General features: G+C 43.8%; 1 protein-coding gene across 2 annotated transcripts in view; it reads left to right on the forward strand.

The window, feature by feature from the left end:
- The window catches only part of Nhej1 (non-homologous end joining factor 1), a 95079-nt gene that overhangs the window by 15683 nt on the left and 59360 nt on the right, over positions 1-20036 (forward strand). For both annotated transcript variants that reach the window (XM_038339861.1, XM_038339862.1), the window contains exons 4-5: positions 289-427; positions 1449-1507. In XM_038339861.1, coding sequence (XP_038195789.1) covers positions 289-427; positions 1449-1507 — 198 coding nt within the window. The remainder of the gene's footprint in view (positions 1-288; positions 428-1448; positions 1508-20036) is intronic.

Below are 20036 nucleotides of genomic sequence, written 5' to 3' on the forward strand. Positions count from 1 at the left end.
ATATCTTTTTCTTTAAATCCAAACTGTAGATTTTCTGTCTATTCCTATTCTTGGTTTATTCTTTCCATTCCATATCTGGGCCACAAAAGAAATTCCTAAGTTTCTTTAATATGTAAGTTTAACTATTGTATTTGTATTATGTTCATGTAAATGAATTGCTTGTCTATGAAATTGTAAGTTTCTGTGAAAATGTCTATTCCTGAGTATTTTTCTTCTAGTAACTAGGGAAGCATTTGGGAGTACTTTGCAAGCAATTGTTGGCTAATTGATACTTCTTCTTCATCAAAGGTCTCTCAGCATTTGATTCGTCCTCTGATGGGTGTGAGCCTGGCTTTGCAGTGTCACGGGAGGGAGCTAGCAGCATTGCTTCGGATGAAGGACCTAGAGATCCAGGGCTACCAAGAGAGTGGGGCTGTGCTGAGCCGGAGTAAGAGGGCATTGGAGGAATGGGTGGGAAGTAGTAGTCTAAGGGTCTTAGAAAAGGGGAGTATAATTTGCATTAAAAATACTCTTGAGCTAGAGGTGTTGATCAGTTGGTGGGGTGCTTGCTTAGCATATGCCAGCTGCTGGGATCGATCCTTAGAACTGCATAAATGGGAGTGTTGGTGTATGCACAGATGGTCCCAGCACTCGAGGTAGGAGCAGGGAGTTATCCTTGGCTACACAGTAAGTTCACAGTTAGCCTGGGGTTCATTAGACCCTGTCTCAAAACAAAACAAAAACCCCAAACAACAAACAAAATTTTCTCTCCAAGGAGCTGGAGAGATGGCTCAGCGGTTAAGAGCATTGCCTGCTCTTCCAAAGGTCCTGAGTTCAATTCCCGGCAACCACATGGTGGCTCACAGCCATCTGTAATGGGGTCTGCTGCCCTCTTCTGGCCTGCAGGCATACACGCAGACAGAATACTCTATACACAATAAATAAATAAATATTTAATTCTTTTTTTTCTCTCCAAGGATAGGTGCTAGGAACTCTAGCAGCTGGGGACTTGATACTGGATGTCCCTTCTACCTGCCTCAGGTACCTGGCTAAGGTCCATGTGGCCAGCAGAAGCCATAGCCAGGTCCAGACATGTCCTAGACAATGGGGAGAAAAAGACTTCAGAAAGGGCCAACAGCTCTTCAAAATTGTGTTAGCACAATGTGAGCTCCAGAGCCAAGGAACCGCTATAGCTGTAGTTTCAGAATAAAAGCTCTACACAGCCTTTGTCATTGTGGCAGGAAAATTTAGAGCAAACGCTCCTGCTGAACCATTGTTGCTAATCACCCCCAGTTTCTCCTTCTATCTCTCCTCAGACCCTCAACCCTCTTCTCTCTCTGACCTAGGGCTCTGTGGGTGTCAGGTCTCTGGCTTCTTTTCCTAGAAGTCCTGGGTTCTCTTCCCTATCATCTGATAGTAATGAAACCCACCCTTAGGCTCATGTTTCCTTTATCTCTTCTTAATTACAGGTCGATTGAAGACAGAGCCATTTGAAGAACATTCTTTCTTGGAACAGTTTATTGTAGAGGTAAGGTATTTGTTCTTTCTCCTCTTCCTCCTCCTCCTCCTCCTGCTGCTCCTCCTCCTCCTCCTTCTGCTCCTCCTCCTCCTCCTCCTCCTCTTCAAATTTGGGCAGAGTGCCTGGGTGGCAACCTGCATTTTGGGCGTTAGGTGGCTTGTGTGGTTGGAAAGCCCTTTGCCTGAAAAAGTTGCCTGTGGAAAGTTTGATGAAGCTTGAGATGTGTAGAGAAGGTGGGGGCAGAAGTGAAAAGGCAAAAGCGGGCTTTTCCTCCTCGGCATCTCTGTTAAGGTGGCATGTGATATGTCATTTAAAATTCTTTAATGTTGGGAAGGTGGGTTGGCCACTACTAACCTCTGCTGTTGAGATCTGAATTGTGTAGAAGGGTGGCCATTGTTCGTTGTCTAGTTTCTTTAGCATCCAGCAGTAGAGGAAGGTGTAAAAAGCCCAGGGCTACCATTTGGGGACTGTCTTGTGGGCACATCAGGCTGTGGAAAATCACAGTGTTTATACAAGGGGACTGGCACAGGAATGAATGGGGAGTAGATAATTGTGGCCTGTCAGAAGCTTCTGCCTAGGTTTCCCTTCTAAGGATTGAGCTTGGCCAAAAGAAATATTCACTGAATGCCAAACAGTGGGAGTATTAATAATAGTGACCTTTGATAATACCAGTCAATATTGGTCTTTCCCTTCTCGACTTTTCTGGAACTTGTTGGTTATGTGGGTAGTACCTTAGTATTGTTGCTCCATTTTAAATTTATACGTATCGGTTACCCATGTTGCTACTTTATGGTGACTGTAGACAGTGCTTTTATAATATTATATATGGATCGTTCATTTTTATGTTTTGCCATTTAAACTAATTGCAAAGTTTTCATGGACAAAGTCTATGTCTCATACCTTTCCTGAAGGGGAAAGTTAGCATTTTTCACAGGGAGAGGCATAAAGCAAGTGTTCTTGGTTGAGAACTTTCAGGTCTTCCTCTGAACCGTGGCTGAGCTCTCACACCCAGAGTCTTAGCACTCAGAGAAGAAAGTGTGATGTGCGTTCTCCGTCCTTGTACTGGAGTGCTCATACTCTGCAGGGGAGGAGCCACGTGTGTTTTAGTTACTTATTTGTTTCTTTGTTTTTCAAGACAGGGTTTCTCTGTAGCTTTGGAGCCTGTCCTTACGTATTATTTATTATCATGTGTGTGTGAATGGTGCACATATGTGGGGACACATGTGCCACAGCTTTTAGAAGTTGATTCTCTCCTTACAACATGGTTTCCTGGGATTGTGTGACAAGTGCTTTTGTTTGTTTGTTTTTGAGACAGGGTTTCTCAGCCTTGACTGTTCTGGAACTCACTCTGTAGACCAGGTTGTCCTAGAACTCACAGAGATCCATTTGTCTCTACCTCCCGAGTGCTGGGATTAAAGGCGTGTGCCACCACTGCCTGACGTGGCAAATGCTTTTACCCAGTGAACCATCTTGCTGGCCCCAGGTGTTAGTTTTTGTTGGGGAAAAAGAGATTATTAAACGAACTTGTAAGCGATTCTCAAAGCCACCTTTCTCTCAGTGGCTTCTTCTCTCTATTAATTTGAACTTGAAAAGAGATTAATGTAGTCTAAGAGTGACATGCTAATTCCTTCCCTCAATTACTTAGTGAAACTGTGTAAAGCTATTTCCCCTGCCTCATACTTTTTCAGTTTAGCTTCTACACATTCTATGTGCTTTCTGTGCCATCTATATGGAATGACTTTGACTTTTTCCAAATGCTATTTTCTGTTTGCCTGTGTCTTTGCATACATTCTTCCTTTGTTGGGAATGCATAGGACCTTCTCCTTATCTACCCTGTTCTTTCTTTTGGTTGTTTGAGACAGGGTTTCTCTGTGTAGCTTTAGCTGTCCTGGAACTCGCTCTATAGACCAAGCCAGCCTTGAACTCACAGAGATCCACCCGCCTCTGCCTCCCCTGGGCTGGGATTAAAGGTGTGCGCAACCACTGCCTGGTTTTATTTATCTTTTTAAGCATTAGCTTCAGTTTCTTGGGAGGCTTTTCTAGACCTTCCTTGTAAGCATAATCCTCCCCTGCTACTAAAATTCTGTCTCTGCTGCCACTTACTGTTTATATGTTGTCTACAAAACTGTAGCTCTCTTTTGCACTGTGAACATTCTGAGATCAAGGACTGGATGAATGCATTTCTATATCCTTCACATGGATGGTAGTGGCTGGTAGTAGGGTCTTAATACGTCTTTTTTCTTTTTTTTTCTTTTTTTTTGGTTTTTCGAGACAGGGTTTCTCTGTGGCTTTGGAGCCTGTCCTGGAACTAGCTCTTGTAGACCAGGCTGGTCTCGAACTCACAGAGATCCGCCTGCCTCTGCCTCCCAAGTGCTGGGATTAAAGGCGTGCGCCACCACCGCCCGGCTTAATACGTCTTTTGAATAAATATTTTAATTCATTTGTGCCCAGGGGATCTTGTGAAAATTGTGGCAATGTGTCTCAAGGATGCAGTGTTGCTTATTAGAGTTGTATTTGATGAAGTCTGTTATTCTCAAGGTTTATTTTTATAGTCTGGAACAAATTACTTCCCTCAGAACCACTACTATCTCATTTGTAAAATTGAAGGCTCATCTTTTTCATGCTGTCATGGGAGAGAAAGCCCTGTAGAATGGTAAGAGAAAGCATGTAGAATCAGGTGCCCATAGGGTGTTGGGGTGTGTGTGTGTGTGTGTGTGTGTGTGTGTAAAAATAAAAGTTGCTCTGGTTAGGTACCACAAACCTGAAATCCCAGTCCTTGGGAAGCTGAGGTAGGATCATGAGTTAGAGGCAAGCCTGGGCTGCATTGTGGGTTTAAGGTTAGTCCTAGCTACATAGTGAGAACCTGTTGTTAAAAAAATAAATAAAATAAAATATAAAATAATAAATAATGAAGGGTCAGAGAGATGGCTCAGTCAGTAAAGAAAGCACTTGATGTCGTTGTAAACCTGATAACCTACATTCAAAGTAGGACCCTCAGGGTAGGAGAGAACCAACTCCTGCAGACTGTCCTCTGACCTACACACACACACACACACACACACACACACAATTAACAAACAAACAAATAAATACTATTTTTAAACATCACACTTTTGAAAAACAGGAGGCTCTGGGTGGTAGTGGCGCATCCCTTTAATCCCAACACTGGGGAAGGAGAGGCAGGTGGGTCTCTGAGTTCAAGGCCAGTCTGGTCTACGGAGTGAGTTCTGGGAAAGTCAGGACTACACAGAGAAACCCTGTCTTGAAACAAACAAACAAACAAACAAACAAACAAACAACAAAAACAAAAACAGGAGGCTACAGTCACCCATCTCCCAGATTTTTTCCTTTTATATTTTTAATTCTGTGAGACTTGACTGTGATCCACTCAGATCCCAGGAGACCAGAGAGAATTTATTGAAGTAGCTCATTCCAAAACACAACACCCAAGTCATGTGTATGGCTCAAGCCTGTAAAATCCTAGTCATAAGGAGGCTGAGGCAGGAAGATTACCATGAGTTTTAGGCTGCCCTGAGCTAGAGTGAGTACCAAGCAGCTTACATAGAAAAAAAAAGTGTGTGTATGTATGTGGGGGGGGGGGCGGTGTCAGAGGATTTGTAGGAATCATTTCTCTCCTTCCACCGTGTGGGTTCTGAGGATCGAGGTCATCAGGTTTGGTGGCAACCCCTTTTGCTCTCTGAGCCACCTCACCAGTCTCAGATTTCTATTTTGAAGATAAGGAAATGAGCCCCAGCAGTTAAGGGGCTGAAGTCTATATGCTTAAGGCTGTCTCCATCCATCCCTGTTGTATGTATCTCACTAGTCTTACTGGCTGCACACACCAATCAAGGGAACCATGACCACTTGGGTGATGAGAATTTTTGTGACCTCTGGGGTGCCTGTGCTATCTTCAGAGTGTCCCGTATAGCTGCTAGAATGGGAAGTTCGATACTGGGCTGTGGAGCTCCAGCATCTTTTCAGTTACTGTGCTTGCCCGGGGTCCTATAAACAGGATATAAAAGGGTCAGGAGGTCACCCGAGACTGGACTGAAAGGATGTGCCATCAAAATAAGCAACATTCAATAGAAAATAAACAAACCCAGGAGACAGTTTGGGATGAACAGGCAAGAAGGCCAGGCAAGTGTCAACGGCCATGCGGTCAGTGCCTGGGGCCACTTCTATTCCCATTGGAAATACTGCTAGGCAAAAGCCCGTAGATTCATAGAGGACAGGCGGGAGGGCAGAGAGAGTTCTGGGATACTGAAGCTAGAGAAGATATTTAACCACCGGATGGGGGTTACTTCCCTATATTTGACCTTTTGCTTAATTCTTCCTTTCATAAACCCTGATTTAGCCAGGTACACACCTTTAACCGCAGCACTTAGGAGGCAGAAGTAGGCAGATCTCTGAGTTCAAGAGAGGTCTCCATGGCTCATTCCAGGCCAGACAGGGCTAAATAGAGACCCTGTCTCAAAAAAACAAAACAAACATCATCAAACAGAGAAATACAACAATGAAAAATCAACCTCTAAATTTTCACTTTCCGAGAACCTATGAACACCAATATCGCTAATGACCCAACTAAAGGGAAAATTTGCTATGTGGCTCAGGCTGACTTGGAACTCACAGAGATCTACCTGCTTCTGCCTCCTGAGTACTGGGGTTAAAGGTGTGTACCTGGCTAAATCAGAGTTTCTGAAGAGAAGAATTAAACAAGAAGATCAAATATGGGGAAGTAACCCTCCATCCAATGGTTAAATATCTTTGACATCTTGGAACTCACCCAGTAATGTTGATAGTTCAGGGTTGGGTATGATGTTTGTCGGGTAATCCTTAGATAGGCTAAGATCCCCCAAGTACACCATTACCCAAGACTAGAGGCTGAGAGGCACCTTTAGGAGTGGAAGAAAAGCCAAGGAATTGGAGACTGTTCTACATGGCAGTATGGCCATGTTAAAGACAACACTTAGAGTGATGGGGCTGTTCTGCTGGAGGGAGTTCCTTTCCCTGGCCCTGTGCATGCCTTTCTCTCTCCATCTGGTTGCTATCAGCCTGTGTGGCTGCTGGCAGGATCTTTATTTATTTATCCCAGTGTAATGGGGTGAGGAGGGAGCTGGCCTGTGGTTGGTTTTCTGAGGCTATGCCACTGAGCCACAGGCGGTTTGCATGGGTGTGTGAGTCACTGGGGCTGCATGCTGCTCAAACCAGACAGGCCAGGGACAGCAGGCAGCCCAAAATAGAGCCCCGCCCTCTGCAGCTGGCAACCTCTGGCTAGGAATCAGCCCTCGACACCAAAACCTGGGCAGCTGCACGAAGTTGGCTTTCCCTGGGTGGGGGCCCTTAACAGAGATAGAGATTTTGCAGTTCTCTCCTTAGATTTTACTCAAGAATAGCCAGCATACCAATGGCTCCCATGGCTGTATTCTGAGTCTCTCGGAACACTTAAATACTCTCCTCGCTGTAAAATGTTAGCCATGAAGTTTGGGGGTGATCGTTAACATTGATCTGACTGAGTATCCTAAATGTAGCCATAGCATAGTCTGGTTCCAGCCTCACTCCAGAGCATTACTTAGATAAAGAAGATACCCCCTGCTGCTCCTCCTAAGCGTGAGTTTATGTCAGAGGCACTGGGGAGACTTGGGGAGACTGCTATCCTATTACATACATCCACAGTGTTCTCATTTTCTTTGCATGGCTCCCCCCAATTTTTATTTGCTATCCAGGGTTGTATCCAAGATGGTCTTATTTGCCATTCTCCTTCCGTCTGGGTAGTCTCACTGAGAGCCCAGTTTCAACATCACCATAAAGCTCTGAGTGCCAGTTTTATAGCACCACATGTTTTAGGCCCATGCTTTTTTCTGCATCCTTGATATTTCCACATGGATTTCTCACAAGTATCATCACATCCCATGTATGTTCCACATGAATTATCTACTTCTCCAAACCCATTTCTTTTGTTGTATCCCTTATCTTGGCAATATGAGCCATTATCAATCAGTTTTCTTTTTTTATACATTTTTTATTGATATTTATTGAGCTCTACATTTTTATCTGCTTCCCTCCCTGCCTCTCCCCTCCCCACTTCAATTCTCCCCCAGGATCCCCATGCTCCCAATTTACTCAGGAGAGCTTGTCTTTTTCTACTTTCTACTTCCCATGTAGATTAGATCTATGTAAGTCTCTCTTAGTGTCTGCATTGTTGTCTGAGTCCTCTGGGATTGTGGTTTGTAGGCTGGCTTTCCTTGCTTTATGTTTAAAAACCACCTATGAGGGCTGGAGAGATGGCTCAGCTGTTAAGAGCACTGCCTGCTCTTCCAAAGGTCCTGAGTTCAATTCCCAGCACCACATGGTGGCTCACAACCATCTGTAATGAGATCTGGTGCCCTCTTCTGGCCTGCAGACATACACACAGACAGAATATTGTATACATAATAAATAAATATTTTTAAAAAACCAGACCACCTATGAGTGAGTACATATGATAATTGTCTTTCTGTGTCTGGGTTACCTCACTCAAAATAATGTTTTCTAGCTCCATCCATTTACCTGCAAAATTCAAGCTGTCGTTATTATTTTCTGCTGTGTAGTACTCCATTGTATAAATGTACCACATTTTCCTTATCCATTCTTTGGTCGAGGGGCATTTAGATTGTTTCAGGTTCTGGCTATGACAAACAATTCTGCTATGAACATAGTTGAGCACACATGTTCTTGTGGCACAATTGAACGTCCTTTCGATATGTACCCAAAAGTGGTATTGCTGGATCTTGAGGGAGGTTGTTTCCTAATTTTCTGAGAAATTGCCACATTGACATCTAAAGGGGTTGTACCAGCTTGCATTCCCACCAGCAATGCAGAAGTGTTCCCTTTACCCCACAACCTCTCCAGCATAAGTTGTTATCCGTGTTTTTGATTTTGGTCATTCTTAAGGTGTAAGATGGAATCTCAGAGTTGTTTTGATTTGTATTTCTCTGATGGCTAAGGATGTTGAGCATTTCCTTAAGTGTCTTTTAGCCATTTTAGATTCCTCTGTTGAGAGTTCTCTGTTTAGGTCTGTACTCCATTTTTTTATTGGATTATTTAATCTTTTGGTGTCCAATTTCTTGAGTTCTTTGTATATTTTGGAGATCAGACCTCTGTCTGATGTGGGGTTAGTGAAGATTTTTCCCATTCTGTAGGCTGCTGTTTTGTCTTGTTGACTGTATCCTTTGCTTTACAGAAGCGTTTCAGTTTCAGAAGGTCCTATTTATTAATTGTTTTTCTCAGTGTCTGTGCTACCGGGGTTATATTTAGAAAGTGGTCTACTGTGCCAATGCATTCAAGTGTACTTCCTACTTTCTCTTCTATGAGGTTAAGTGTAGTTGGCTTTATGTTGAGTTCTTTGATCCATTTGGACTTGAATTTTGTGCATGGGTCTATTTTCATTCTTCTACATGTTGATATCCAGTTATACCAGCGCCACTTGTTAATAAATATGCTTTCTTTTCTCCATTTGATATTTTTTTGCTTCTTTATCAAAGATCAGATGTTCGAAGATGTGTGGATTGATATCCGGGTCTTCTATTCGGTTCCATTGGTCCTCCTGTCTGTTCTTATGCCAATACCAGGCTGTTTCCAGTACTGTAGCTCTGTAGTAGAGTTTGAAGTCAGGGATTGTGATGCCTCCAGAAATTTCTTTATTGTACAGGATTGTTTTGGCTATCCTGGGTTTTTTGCTTTTCCAAATGAAGTTGAGTACCATTCTTTTGAGGTCTTTGAAGAATTTTGCTGGGATTTTGATGGGCATTGTGTTGAATATCAATCAGTTTTCTAAGCTAGAAACTAGGGATTCACCTGTAGCCCTGCATTCCTCTTGGTTTTTGCATCCAATTGTGACTCACCAGCTATCGTGGATTCTGGTTTCCTCTAGTCTAGTTCCTGTTGCCTTAGATAAACATTACCTTTTGTGCCTTGACCCTGCAGCAGCCTCCGTACCTGTCTTCCCATCATCCCCTTCCTACTCACAGTTGAATTTATGTTTATCAGAACAATCTCTTTGAAAAACCTGATTGTCCCGCTCTCTTGTTTCCTGTCCTGTAGTGGTTCATCGTGGTTTATAGTGGCCTATAGGATAAAGTTCCAACTCCTTGTACTCTAGACAAGACCAATCATGACTGGTCCTGCTTAGCACTTCATCATGGTCCTCTTTGGCTTCATCCTTGTGCCCTGCACTTGTATACCGAAGCATTGACAGCTTCCCACATGTACACATCTCATTCCATTTGACTAGTATTTTCTTCTCATGTTCTGTTCAATGTTCCCAGCCCTATGTGTGCATTATCCCTTTGTGGGTCTTTTGTGACGATTTTTCCTTCCCTCAGCCTGATCTTCTTTCAGGCATAATAGTGCTATTCCTATACCCTCTGCCAGAACATTTGTCATATGGGAGGATCCAGAGAGCAAGAAGGGAGACAATGGAAATTGAGTTAGCTACCCCTCCATTTAGATTTTTCCTGTGTGGTGCTTTGTAAGTCTTTTTCCTCACATTTTTTTTTCAGGCAGACTCACTAAGAGACTAAATTGGCCTCAAACTCATTATCTTCCTCCATTAGAATCCCAAAGGTTGGAATTACAGGGATATGGCAGGGACACTGCTCAAATTCTTTTTTATTTGGTCTCTTTCTTCCTTCTTTCTTCCTTCTTCCTTCCTTCCTTCCTTCCTTCCTTCCTTCCTTCCTCCCTCCCTCCCTCCCTCCTTCCCTCCCTTCCTTCCTTCCTTCCTTTCTTCCATCCTTCCTTTCTTTTTTATCGAGACAAGGTTTCTCAGTAGCTATGGAGTCAGTCCTAGAATCCACTTTGTAGATCAGGCTGGCCTTAAACTCACAGAGATCCATCTAGCTCTGCCTCCCAGGTGCTGGGATTGAAGCTGTGCACCACCATTGCCTGGCTCTAGTATGGTTTCTACGTTACAACCCCTCCTCTCCTTCTCACCACCTCATTGTTTGTTTCTCCTCACAAACTTGCTGAACTGTTGGAGTACCTAAGGACTCAGTCCTTGATTTTCTTTTTTTAAAAATTACTTTATTTTTATTTATTCAATATGCATTGGCATTTTCCTTCATATATGTCTTGTGAGGGTGTCAGATCTCCTGAGAGTAGAGTTGCAGGCAGTTGTGAGTGCCATGTGGGTGCTGGGAATTGAACCCAGGTTTTCTCTAGAAGAGCAGCCAGTGCTCATAACCACAGAACCATCTCTACAACTCCTGTACTTGGTTTTCCTATCTTTTCCTCTCACTCTCATTCATCTTGACTGGTCTCATGGCTTTAAGTATTCTCTGACTGGGCCTTCCTCTACAACTCTAGACTGTTTGCTCAGCATTTCTGAGTGAGAGCCTGGCATGGTGGTGCATGCTATAGTCCCAGCACTCAAGGGGCTAAAGGCAAGAGGGTGACAGGGAGTTTGAAGTCAGCCTGGGCTATAAAGTGAGCTCAAAGCCAGCCTAGACTACTCAGTAAGACTCTGTCTCAAAACAAACCTGAAGAACTCCTAAAGCAAATGCACATAACAAATTAATCAGCATAATCAGTGTTTCTCTGGAAATAAGATAAACATTTTATATATGTTTATCTGTATGTCCTAAACTGAATCCCTAGTCTTACATCCCAAGTTGCTTTTCCAAGAACCAAACACCTTCCTATTTAAGTTAGTGGAAACTTCATTATCTTAAAACCTTGAGCAAAAACCCTTGATGTCCCCTTTGGTGTTTGCTCTCTTAGACCCTATATCCGGTCCCTCAGAAGGTGCTGTTGGCTCTACCTGAAAGAAGGAGCCATAATCTCCCTGCTGTTATCACTGGCCTCCTTACTGGCGTCTCTGCTGCTACCTCAGGAGCAGAGGAGCACTTAGCTGCTAATTCTAGCTCAGAGCTTCCCATGAAGCGGCTGGTTGCTCCATAACCATCATGCCACTACTGCACCCATAGCTGTAGCTGGCTAGGGTGGTTGGTACGGAGTAGCATGCAGGGTCTAGTTAAAAGCCTTCGGTGTCTTTTCTCCCCCAGCACCTGCATAGTGCCTTCTGACACAATGTGAACTAGTCATTAGGGAGCAAGTTCCTGATCAGTTCAAGGTTGATTTCTTTATGCCCTGCATCCAAAGAGAATGGTGTCTTTAGTAATCGGGTCTTATAATCTATTTGTGGTGGACAACCAAGAGTGATAGCAATGACCTGTGTTGTTCTATGTGTCTCTGGGGCCTCCTTGACCAATAGGGTGTATCCCATGCCTGACATTGAGATTTTTATTTAATAACCCATGTCTTCTGGAAGCAGCATTGTCCATTCAGAGAGGGTATTTCTGTTCAAACTCTTTTTAAGCATATTTTAATTAGCTTGGAAACTAGTGGATTTCGGTAAAATTTCCTCTTTCCACCTAACCATACCTATCACTTCATTTCCACCTCCCTAATGCTGGGATTAAAGGTGGGCACCACCACCACCTGGCTGATTTTCTCCTTTTTATTCATTCCAGGACCCCAGCCCATAGTGTGATACTGCTCAAATTTACAGAAGCTGACTGACACATTAACATACCCAGAGGTTTGTCTTCTAGGTCATTCTAGGTCTTGTCAAATGGACACTCAGCATTATCTATGATGGTTTAAGGGATTCCTTCAAGGGCTCATTTGGTCCAGTTAGTTTATTTATTTTTTTTCAAAACTGGGTTTCTCTGTGTAGTCTTGGCTGTCCTGGAACTCCCTCTGTAGACCAGGCTGGCTTGGAACTCACAGAGATCCACCTGCTTCTGCTGGTCCAGTTAATTTTACACTTAAAGTCTGAGCCATTTTGATGTTGTACATTGGCCTGTTAGACTCTTTACTCCCAGAGCCCCTTCTGATCCAGTGTAGGTAAGGGTAGGGATGGGAATCACTTGGAGATGCTGATTTAAAGAAGAAAAGGTCGAGGGCTGGGCTGATCGCACGACTCAGCAGGAAAAGACACTGTTGCTGAGACTGACAGCCTGAGTTTGATTCCCAAGATCCGTATGGGATCCACATGGGAGGAGAGAACCCACTCCCACAAGTCGTTCTCTGACTTCCACACATGTACTGTGGCATGCACATGCCCATGTACGTGTACACATACGCAGATAATTGTAATTTTAAAAATTGAAAAGAACAAAGGAGCTATTCGTTATCCAGGTATGGCAATCATGTCTATAATTCTGGCAATTGGGAAGAGCTGAGACAGGAGGATTGCCATGAACTTGAGGCTAACCTTGGGTACATTGTGAGGCCTTGTCTCAAAACACAGAACTAAAGAAGGAGCCGTTGGTGGAAATGGCAGTATTCCTTTGAGAGGTTAAAGGAAGAGCAGGGTGAGACTGTTTAATTTAATGCTCTTATATATAAAAACTTACTTCGTGTGTCTGGAGGGCATGTACTAACAGAAAAGATAAACCAAAGAATAACCATCTATGTATATAGCATCATGGGAAAGATCGATACAATGTAATACACATTTCTATTTCATACAAAGTATATGGACTCTCCCTAAAGCCGTTGCTACTTTTTACCTTTTTTGGTTTTAGCAAGTAGCATTCTCAGTGTATATTCAATTTTCCAGGGAAAACAACCTCTGAGGATGTTTCAGTTATTGGAAGAGCATAACTTCCATGTAGTAATTGGATTTAAATGTCTTCATTCCTAAATGAACTAACAAAAATCAGGTTAAAGATGTTAGACCTTTCTATTTTTGCTGGGCAGGAGGACCAGCGAGGTTCCAGGAGTAGCTTGTCCCTGTCTGCCCTGTGCAAGGGTGGGGAGTGTTCCTGGCCTTTCCATGGTGACGGAGATTTAAACTCAAGTCTTCCTGCTTGCACAGAAAGTACTCTTACCCTCTGAGCTGTCTCAACCCCCAGGTAAGGCCTTTCGATCCATGTAGTTCTTTCCTACCCCGGCTCTGTCTCCCACTCCCTTCTTCTCTTTTCTCTTTCTCTCCTTCTCTATCACTTCCTTCCTTTTTATAGTCAGTTGGAGCTTGTTGCCTAACATGTCCTTGAACTTGTGGACAGTACCCCAGGTTCCAGGTAACCAGAACTGCATGCTTAGGCTCACCTCCCTTCTCTCATTTGTGCTGGCATCAGAAATTTGGGGCATTCCATCATGGTTACCAGATGATATCAGGGAAATCAGGGTCCACCTTGGTGTTCTTGGTCTTATTAATAAAATAATTTAAGTATGGGCTCAAGCAGAAGCTTGAGGACAGTTTTGTTGGAGTTTAAAAGAAAAACTGCAGGGCAGGCGAACTGAATCTCTGCAATACTTAGAGAAGGTAGTAGAGGAGAGAAGGAGAAAGGCTGTGTGGTTAGAATTAAGCTTGCATAGAGGTGAGCCTCAGGGTAGCAGGTAGCCACATGGTGGGAAAGGAAGCTTTAGAGAAAGGCTAAGAAAGTCCAACATTCTAGGGAGCTCAAAGTGTTAGAGAAAGCACACTTAGAAAAGAGAAAAAGAAAAAAAGGATGTAGCTCTTTCTGGGTAATTTAGAAAAGTGGGCAGATATAAGCTGTTTGTCTGCAGCTATGTGAGAGACACTCAAGGGCTGAGAATTCTGAGAAGGAGAACTGTATCATCTCATTAGAAGGCTAATTGGTCTGCCTGTCTCTCACTGGCATGGCTTAAGAGGAACCCACTTTCCTAAGGGGTGGTCTCCCCTTCCTCAGGGGTGGTTCCTTGGCCAGGTAATTGATTTGCCCAGCCCACCATTCTAGAGATTCTGTTCTCTTGACCAGAAGTTTTCTTTTTTCTTTTTTTATTGGTTTTATTGAGCTCTACATTTTTCTCTGTTTCCCTCCCTGCCTCTCCCCTGCCTTCAACCCTCTCCCAAGGTCCCCATGCTCCCAATTTACTCAGGAGATCTTGTCTTTTTCTACTTCCCATGTAGATTAGATCCATGTATGCCTCTCTTAGGGTCCTCATTGTTGTCTAGGTTCTCTGGGATTGTGATTTGTAGGCTGGTTTTCCTTGCTTTATGTTTAAAAACCACCTATGAGTGAGTACATGTGATAATTGTCTTTCTGTGTCTGGGTTACCTCACTCAAAATAATGTTTTCTAGCTCCATCCATTTACCTGCAAAATTCAAGCTGTCATTATTTTTTTCTGCTGTGTAGTACTCCATTGTGTAAATGTACCACATTTTCCTATCCATTCTTTGGTCGAGGGGCATTTAGATTGTTTCAGGTTCTGGCTATGACAAACAATTCTGCTATGTTCTTGTGGCATGATTGAGTGTCCTTTGGATATGTACCCAAAAGTGGTATTGCTGGATCTTGAGGAAGGTTGTTTCCTAATTTTCTGAGAAATTGCCACATTGACATCTAAAGGGGTTGTACCAGCTTGCACTCCCACCAGCAATGCAGAAGTGTTCCCTTTACCCCACAACCTCTCCAGCATAAGTTGTCATCCATGTTTTTGAACTTGGCCATTCTTACAGGTGTAAGATGGAATCTCAGAGTTGTTTTGATTTGTATTTCTCTGATGGCTAAGGATGTTGAGCATTTCCTTAAGTGTCTTTCAGCCATTTTAGATTCCTCTGTTGAGAGTTCTCTGTTTAGGTCTGTACTCCATTTTAAAAATTGGATTATTTGTTCTTTTGATGACCAATTTCTTGAGTTTTTTGTATATTTTGGAGATCAGACCTCTGTCTGATGTGAGGTTGGTGAAGATCTTTTCCCATTCTATAGCTGTTGTTTTGTTTTGTTGATTGTATCCTTTGCTTTACAGAAGCTTTTCAGTTTCAGGAGGTCCCATTTATTAATTGTTTTTCTTAGTGTCTGTGCTGCTGGGGTTATATTTAGAAAGTGGTCTACTGTGCCAGTGCATTCAAGTGTACTTCCCACTTTCTCTTCTATGAAGTTCAGTGTAGTTGGCTTTATGTTGAGTTCTTTGATTCATTTGGACTTGAGTTTTGTGTATGGCAACAGATATGGATCTATTTTCATTCTTCTACATGTTGATATCAAGTTATGCCAGCATCGTTTGTTAAATATGTTTTCTTTTTTCCATTTGATATTTTTTGCTTTTTTGTCAAAAATCAGGTGTTCAAAGGTGTGTGGATTGGTATCTGGGTCTTCTGTTTGGTTCCATTGGTCCTCCTGTCTGTTCTTATGCCAGTATCAACTGTTTTGGGTAGACAGAAGTTTTCTTGTAATGGGCCTCTTGCTGCTGCTGTGCCGGTGTTGGTATGTGCACACGATTTGCATGTGCGCACATCTTGTGGAGGGGCCTGAGGCTTCAACTTTGAGTGTTGTCACTCGTTCTTGCACATCCCCAGACTGGATGACCAGCTGGCCTGCCCCGTGTTAGGATTACAAGCATATGCCACTGCCCTGGGCTTTACGTGTGTGAGGATCAGACTGGTCCCTGTGCTTATACAGTAAGCGCTTTAGCAGTATAGTCCTCTCCCTAGCCCCCTGCCCCCTTTGGTTTTATTAAAAACACTGCAGATGGTGGTTCCTCTAATTGTATCTTGAGTTTAAAAGTGTCACAGGTGTTTGGAGATTCTTTACTGATATTGTGCCCTTCTTTCGGGAAGGATGCAGATTCAGTTATGTAACTTTCATTGAGTTGCACACATACAGTGAGAAATCCTCCCTCACTTCTGGGGCTTTGCTCATCTAGAGAAGTCCTGGATAGTGGGCAGGGTAGAGGTTCTTACTTGGAAGGGATCCGATCCCTCTTCTAACTCACAGCTGTCTTCCTGTAACTTTATTGGCCAGAGAAGGACCAAACATCTGTGGCCTTCTGCCTTTTGTTTTCTTATATTTTGGACAGTTTAGGATCTAGTGTTTTAAACCCCCTAATCCTAGAGAGCCCTAATGACCAGAGAGTGTTCTAGCTGTACTGACTGTTCAGAACTACCTGGGTGGACCAGCAGCAACATACAGACCATGAGTTGGACTCTCCTGAAACTGCCTGCGGCTGGAAGCCTGAATCAAATGGCCATTGTGCTGCTCCTATCGGGGCTCCCTGTGCCAGTGTTCAGCCTGTCCTCACATATAAATATAGGTCTCTCTAGATATAAAAAGTGAGAGAGTCTGTAAATTGCTTTTTTTCTATACCCCCTTTCATGAGGCAAGCTAATGAGATGCATATCGTTAAAGGTCTGATGTTTTGTGGGATGGAGTCTTTTAAACTGGATGTGCCTGGCTTAGTTATGGCAAATATTTACCAAAAAAAGGGGGGGGGACATACCATATAAAATTAGAGTTCTGAAAATAGTACTGAGAGAGGGAGGAAAAAAAAAAACAGGACAGAAAATACAGGCCAGTCTGTTTGGGGAAAAGGGAAAAAGATAAAATGAGAGAAGCGCCGGCAGTAAAAACAGCATCTTAGTAAACAGACTATAAAAAAAAATGTGACCTGCTTTCTGGCAACCCTGGCGGCTGTTGAGCGGGTGAAGGTGGCAGAGCTGGCGTCTGTGTGGACACACGGTGCCCGGGGCGCATGGCTCCCCTGGCCTCGCAGGGCGTTAAATTTAGCCACATAATGATGGGCCTGAGTAGCTGCCCCTTGTTGACCACACCATAATTACTGCTTTGCTTTATGAATTTTATTTTGCTTATTCTGTTTCCTCCTTCTTTGGCACAAAAGAGGCCTGGAGTGGGGGGAGTCCCGCCCCCACGCCCCTCCCCTTACTGGACAAATGAGTCTTCACAGAAACTTGGGCTCTTGGGCCATCAGTATAGAGTAAGAGCCATTGATGAATCAGAGTGGGAGGAAGGGTTGCTGGCTTCCAAGCGTTTTGCCTCTTTGGTCTTGCTTCTTAGCTCCTGGCCGGGGTTGGGGGGGTGGGAGTGGGGAGATGTCCTGCAGTCTTTGGCCTGAGGTGGCACTTTCACGTGAGTCTAAAATCTCAAGATTTACTCTGTTTACACCCTAGAGAGTGAGAATCTGCCAGGTGTCATTGGATGCTTTGGGTGTTTGGTCCTAAGCCTTCCCCTAGCCACCTTCCTCCAGTTAAATCCTTGGAAGCCTGGAAGATATGACAGCATTTTGCATCAAGAAAAAGTACAGCTGGGAATAGTAGCACACACTTTTAGTCCTAGCACTTGGGAGGCTGGGGCAGGCAGATCACTGTGAGTTTGAGACCAGCATGGTAAACACAGAGAGAGTTCTAGGACTTCCAAAAACAAAACAACAGATGCATTGTTTTGAATACTTTAGTTATGGTGATAACAAAACTTTTACATGTCTGTGACTCTTTAGGTAACATAAAAATACATGTGTAGAAGGCTGGGGCGATAGCTCAGCAGGCAAACTCATGAGGACCTGAACTCGCATGTATTTATTTATGTGGAGGTGAGGAAGAGGGTGCACATGTGGAAGAGAGCAGGCTTGACAGTGTTGGATCTGCCCTTCCACCATTTGAGATGCAAACTCTGGTCATTTAGCTTGGCAGCAGGCACCTTTACTGTCTGAACCATCCCATTGGCCTGGATCCTGAGCACCCATGTAAAAGGCTGGGTGCAGTGGTGCATGTCTGCAATCCAGCTCTCGGGAGTGTAGAGGCAGGTGCATCCCTGGAGCTCAACCAATCTAGTCAGTCTGTGAGCTTCAGCTTCATTGAGAGAACCTGTCTCAAAAATGAGATCGAAAACCCGCGAGATGACTCACTGGGTAAAGACGCCTGGTGCTCCCAAGCCTGATGGCTGGAGTTTGATCCCTGGATCATTAAAACACACATGGTAGAAGAAGAGAGGTGACTACAGAAAGCTGTCCTTGTCCTCTGGCTTCCACACGTGCTACACACACACCACACACCCCAAATTCAAACATCTAAAAAAGAACAAGGTGGAGAACATCAGAGGAAGGCACCTGGAGGAGACCGCTGGTCCCCACGGCCACTCAGTCTTTCATTCACCTGAACACACATGCACATACAGACACACATGCACCTGAACACACATGAACATACAGACATACATGCACCCGAACACACATGAACATACAGACACACATCCACCTGAACACACATGCACATACAGACACACATGCACCTGAACACACATGAACACACAGACACACATGCACGCACACAAACTCATATTCAGAACAGAATATTTTGGTGAAGCATCAAGTGTTGTTCTTCTTGCACTTGGATAGGTGCTGCTTGGGATTTAGTTTGCTAGAACATGCCATGGTCTTTGTCAGGGAGATATGCTGAGCCTTAGCCTACCAGCAGGCCCAGAGAAGGGGCCAGAATATTTGTCCTAAGACCAAAAAAATACCATACTAGGGTGAGAACACAGGCTGTAAGGGTATTTGAAGAGTTGTATGGACTAGATACTGGGTCATTGGGGGTGAAGTTCTTGACTGTGACCTAGGCTGACAGCTACCTATGGCCCCAGAGTGGCCCTCCAACTGAGGAAGTGGTGGAAAAGGAAAAGTAAACAGGGGTTGTGGTCAGGGTCCTGGCTTATCCGCCATTGGCCAAGACTGTCCTATTTGTGTGTTGGGGGAGGTTGGACTCCTCTGAAGCCAGGCATGAACGTGTCAAGGAGAAGCTTCTTGCAGCTCTTGTTTTCTCAAAACAAAGGAAACTCCTTGCATTGCTGGAAGTCGCGTGCTTGGGTACTGAGTTTGTTATTGCCTGATAACCTGGCCACCAACTCCTGCCCTCCTCTTCACCCCATACAGCAGTGACTTAGTGGGAACAGCTTCCTGTCCTCACCCAAGGCAGCAGGTTCACTCTCTCCTGACCCCAGTAGGAAGGAAAAGAGGAGTTAGCCTCATATCCAGGACCTATTGGTGTTGTTCATTAAGATCTTAGCCTCATATCCAGGACCTATTGGTGTTGTCCCTTGAGACCTTAGCCTCATATCCAGGACCTATTGGTGTTGTCCGTTGAGACCTTCAGCAAACACTTTTCAAAATAATCTGGCCTATGGTCTTGTTGAACATAAATGATAGGTGGCATGAGCCCCACACTTGTGCAAGTTCAACAACACCCAAGCTATTTGATAGATGCTCTGTTCATTGAAGTGAGTCCTCTGAGCATGTTTGGGTGCTGTGACATAGAAGTGTTTAAGGTTTATGCTCAGCTTCCTTATCTTATCATACCTCAATTCGTAGATCAGCACCAGTTTTCTGGCCATACAATTCATATACTTTTATAAAGATGGAATCTTGCTGTGTTGCCCAGACTGCCTTTGCACCCAAGGCCTCCTGAGTAGATTGCAGGGATTAGAGTGCAAGCAAGCCACAGCACTCAGGGTCTGCTCTTACTTTAGATAGCATCAGCCTAGAATTTAGAGACTTTGTGAAGCAGGGTGTGTCAGATTAGATTTGAGAGGCCAATGAAAGAGGATCATAGCAAATTTGAGGTCCACTTAGCAAGTTCCAGGGTAATCAGAGCTCCATAGGAAGACCCTGTTTCAGAAAACCAAAATCGACCAAATAAAAGAATCCTGTGAGTGAATTCATCCCTGTTAAAATCTGTCAGCCTAGTGACCCTACCCTTTTCAAGTTTTGTTGTTGTATTTTTTTTTTTTTTTTTGAACC

The sequence above is a fragment of the Arvicola amphibius genome, chromosome 8, assembly GCF_903992535.2.
Source record: "Arvicola amphibius chromosome 8, mArvAmp1.2, whole genome shotgun sequence".
In the NCBI taxonomy this organism is placed as follows: domain Eukaryota; kingdom Metazoa; phylum Chordata; class Mammalia; order Rodentia; family Cricetidae; genus Arvicola; species Arvicola amphibius.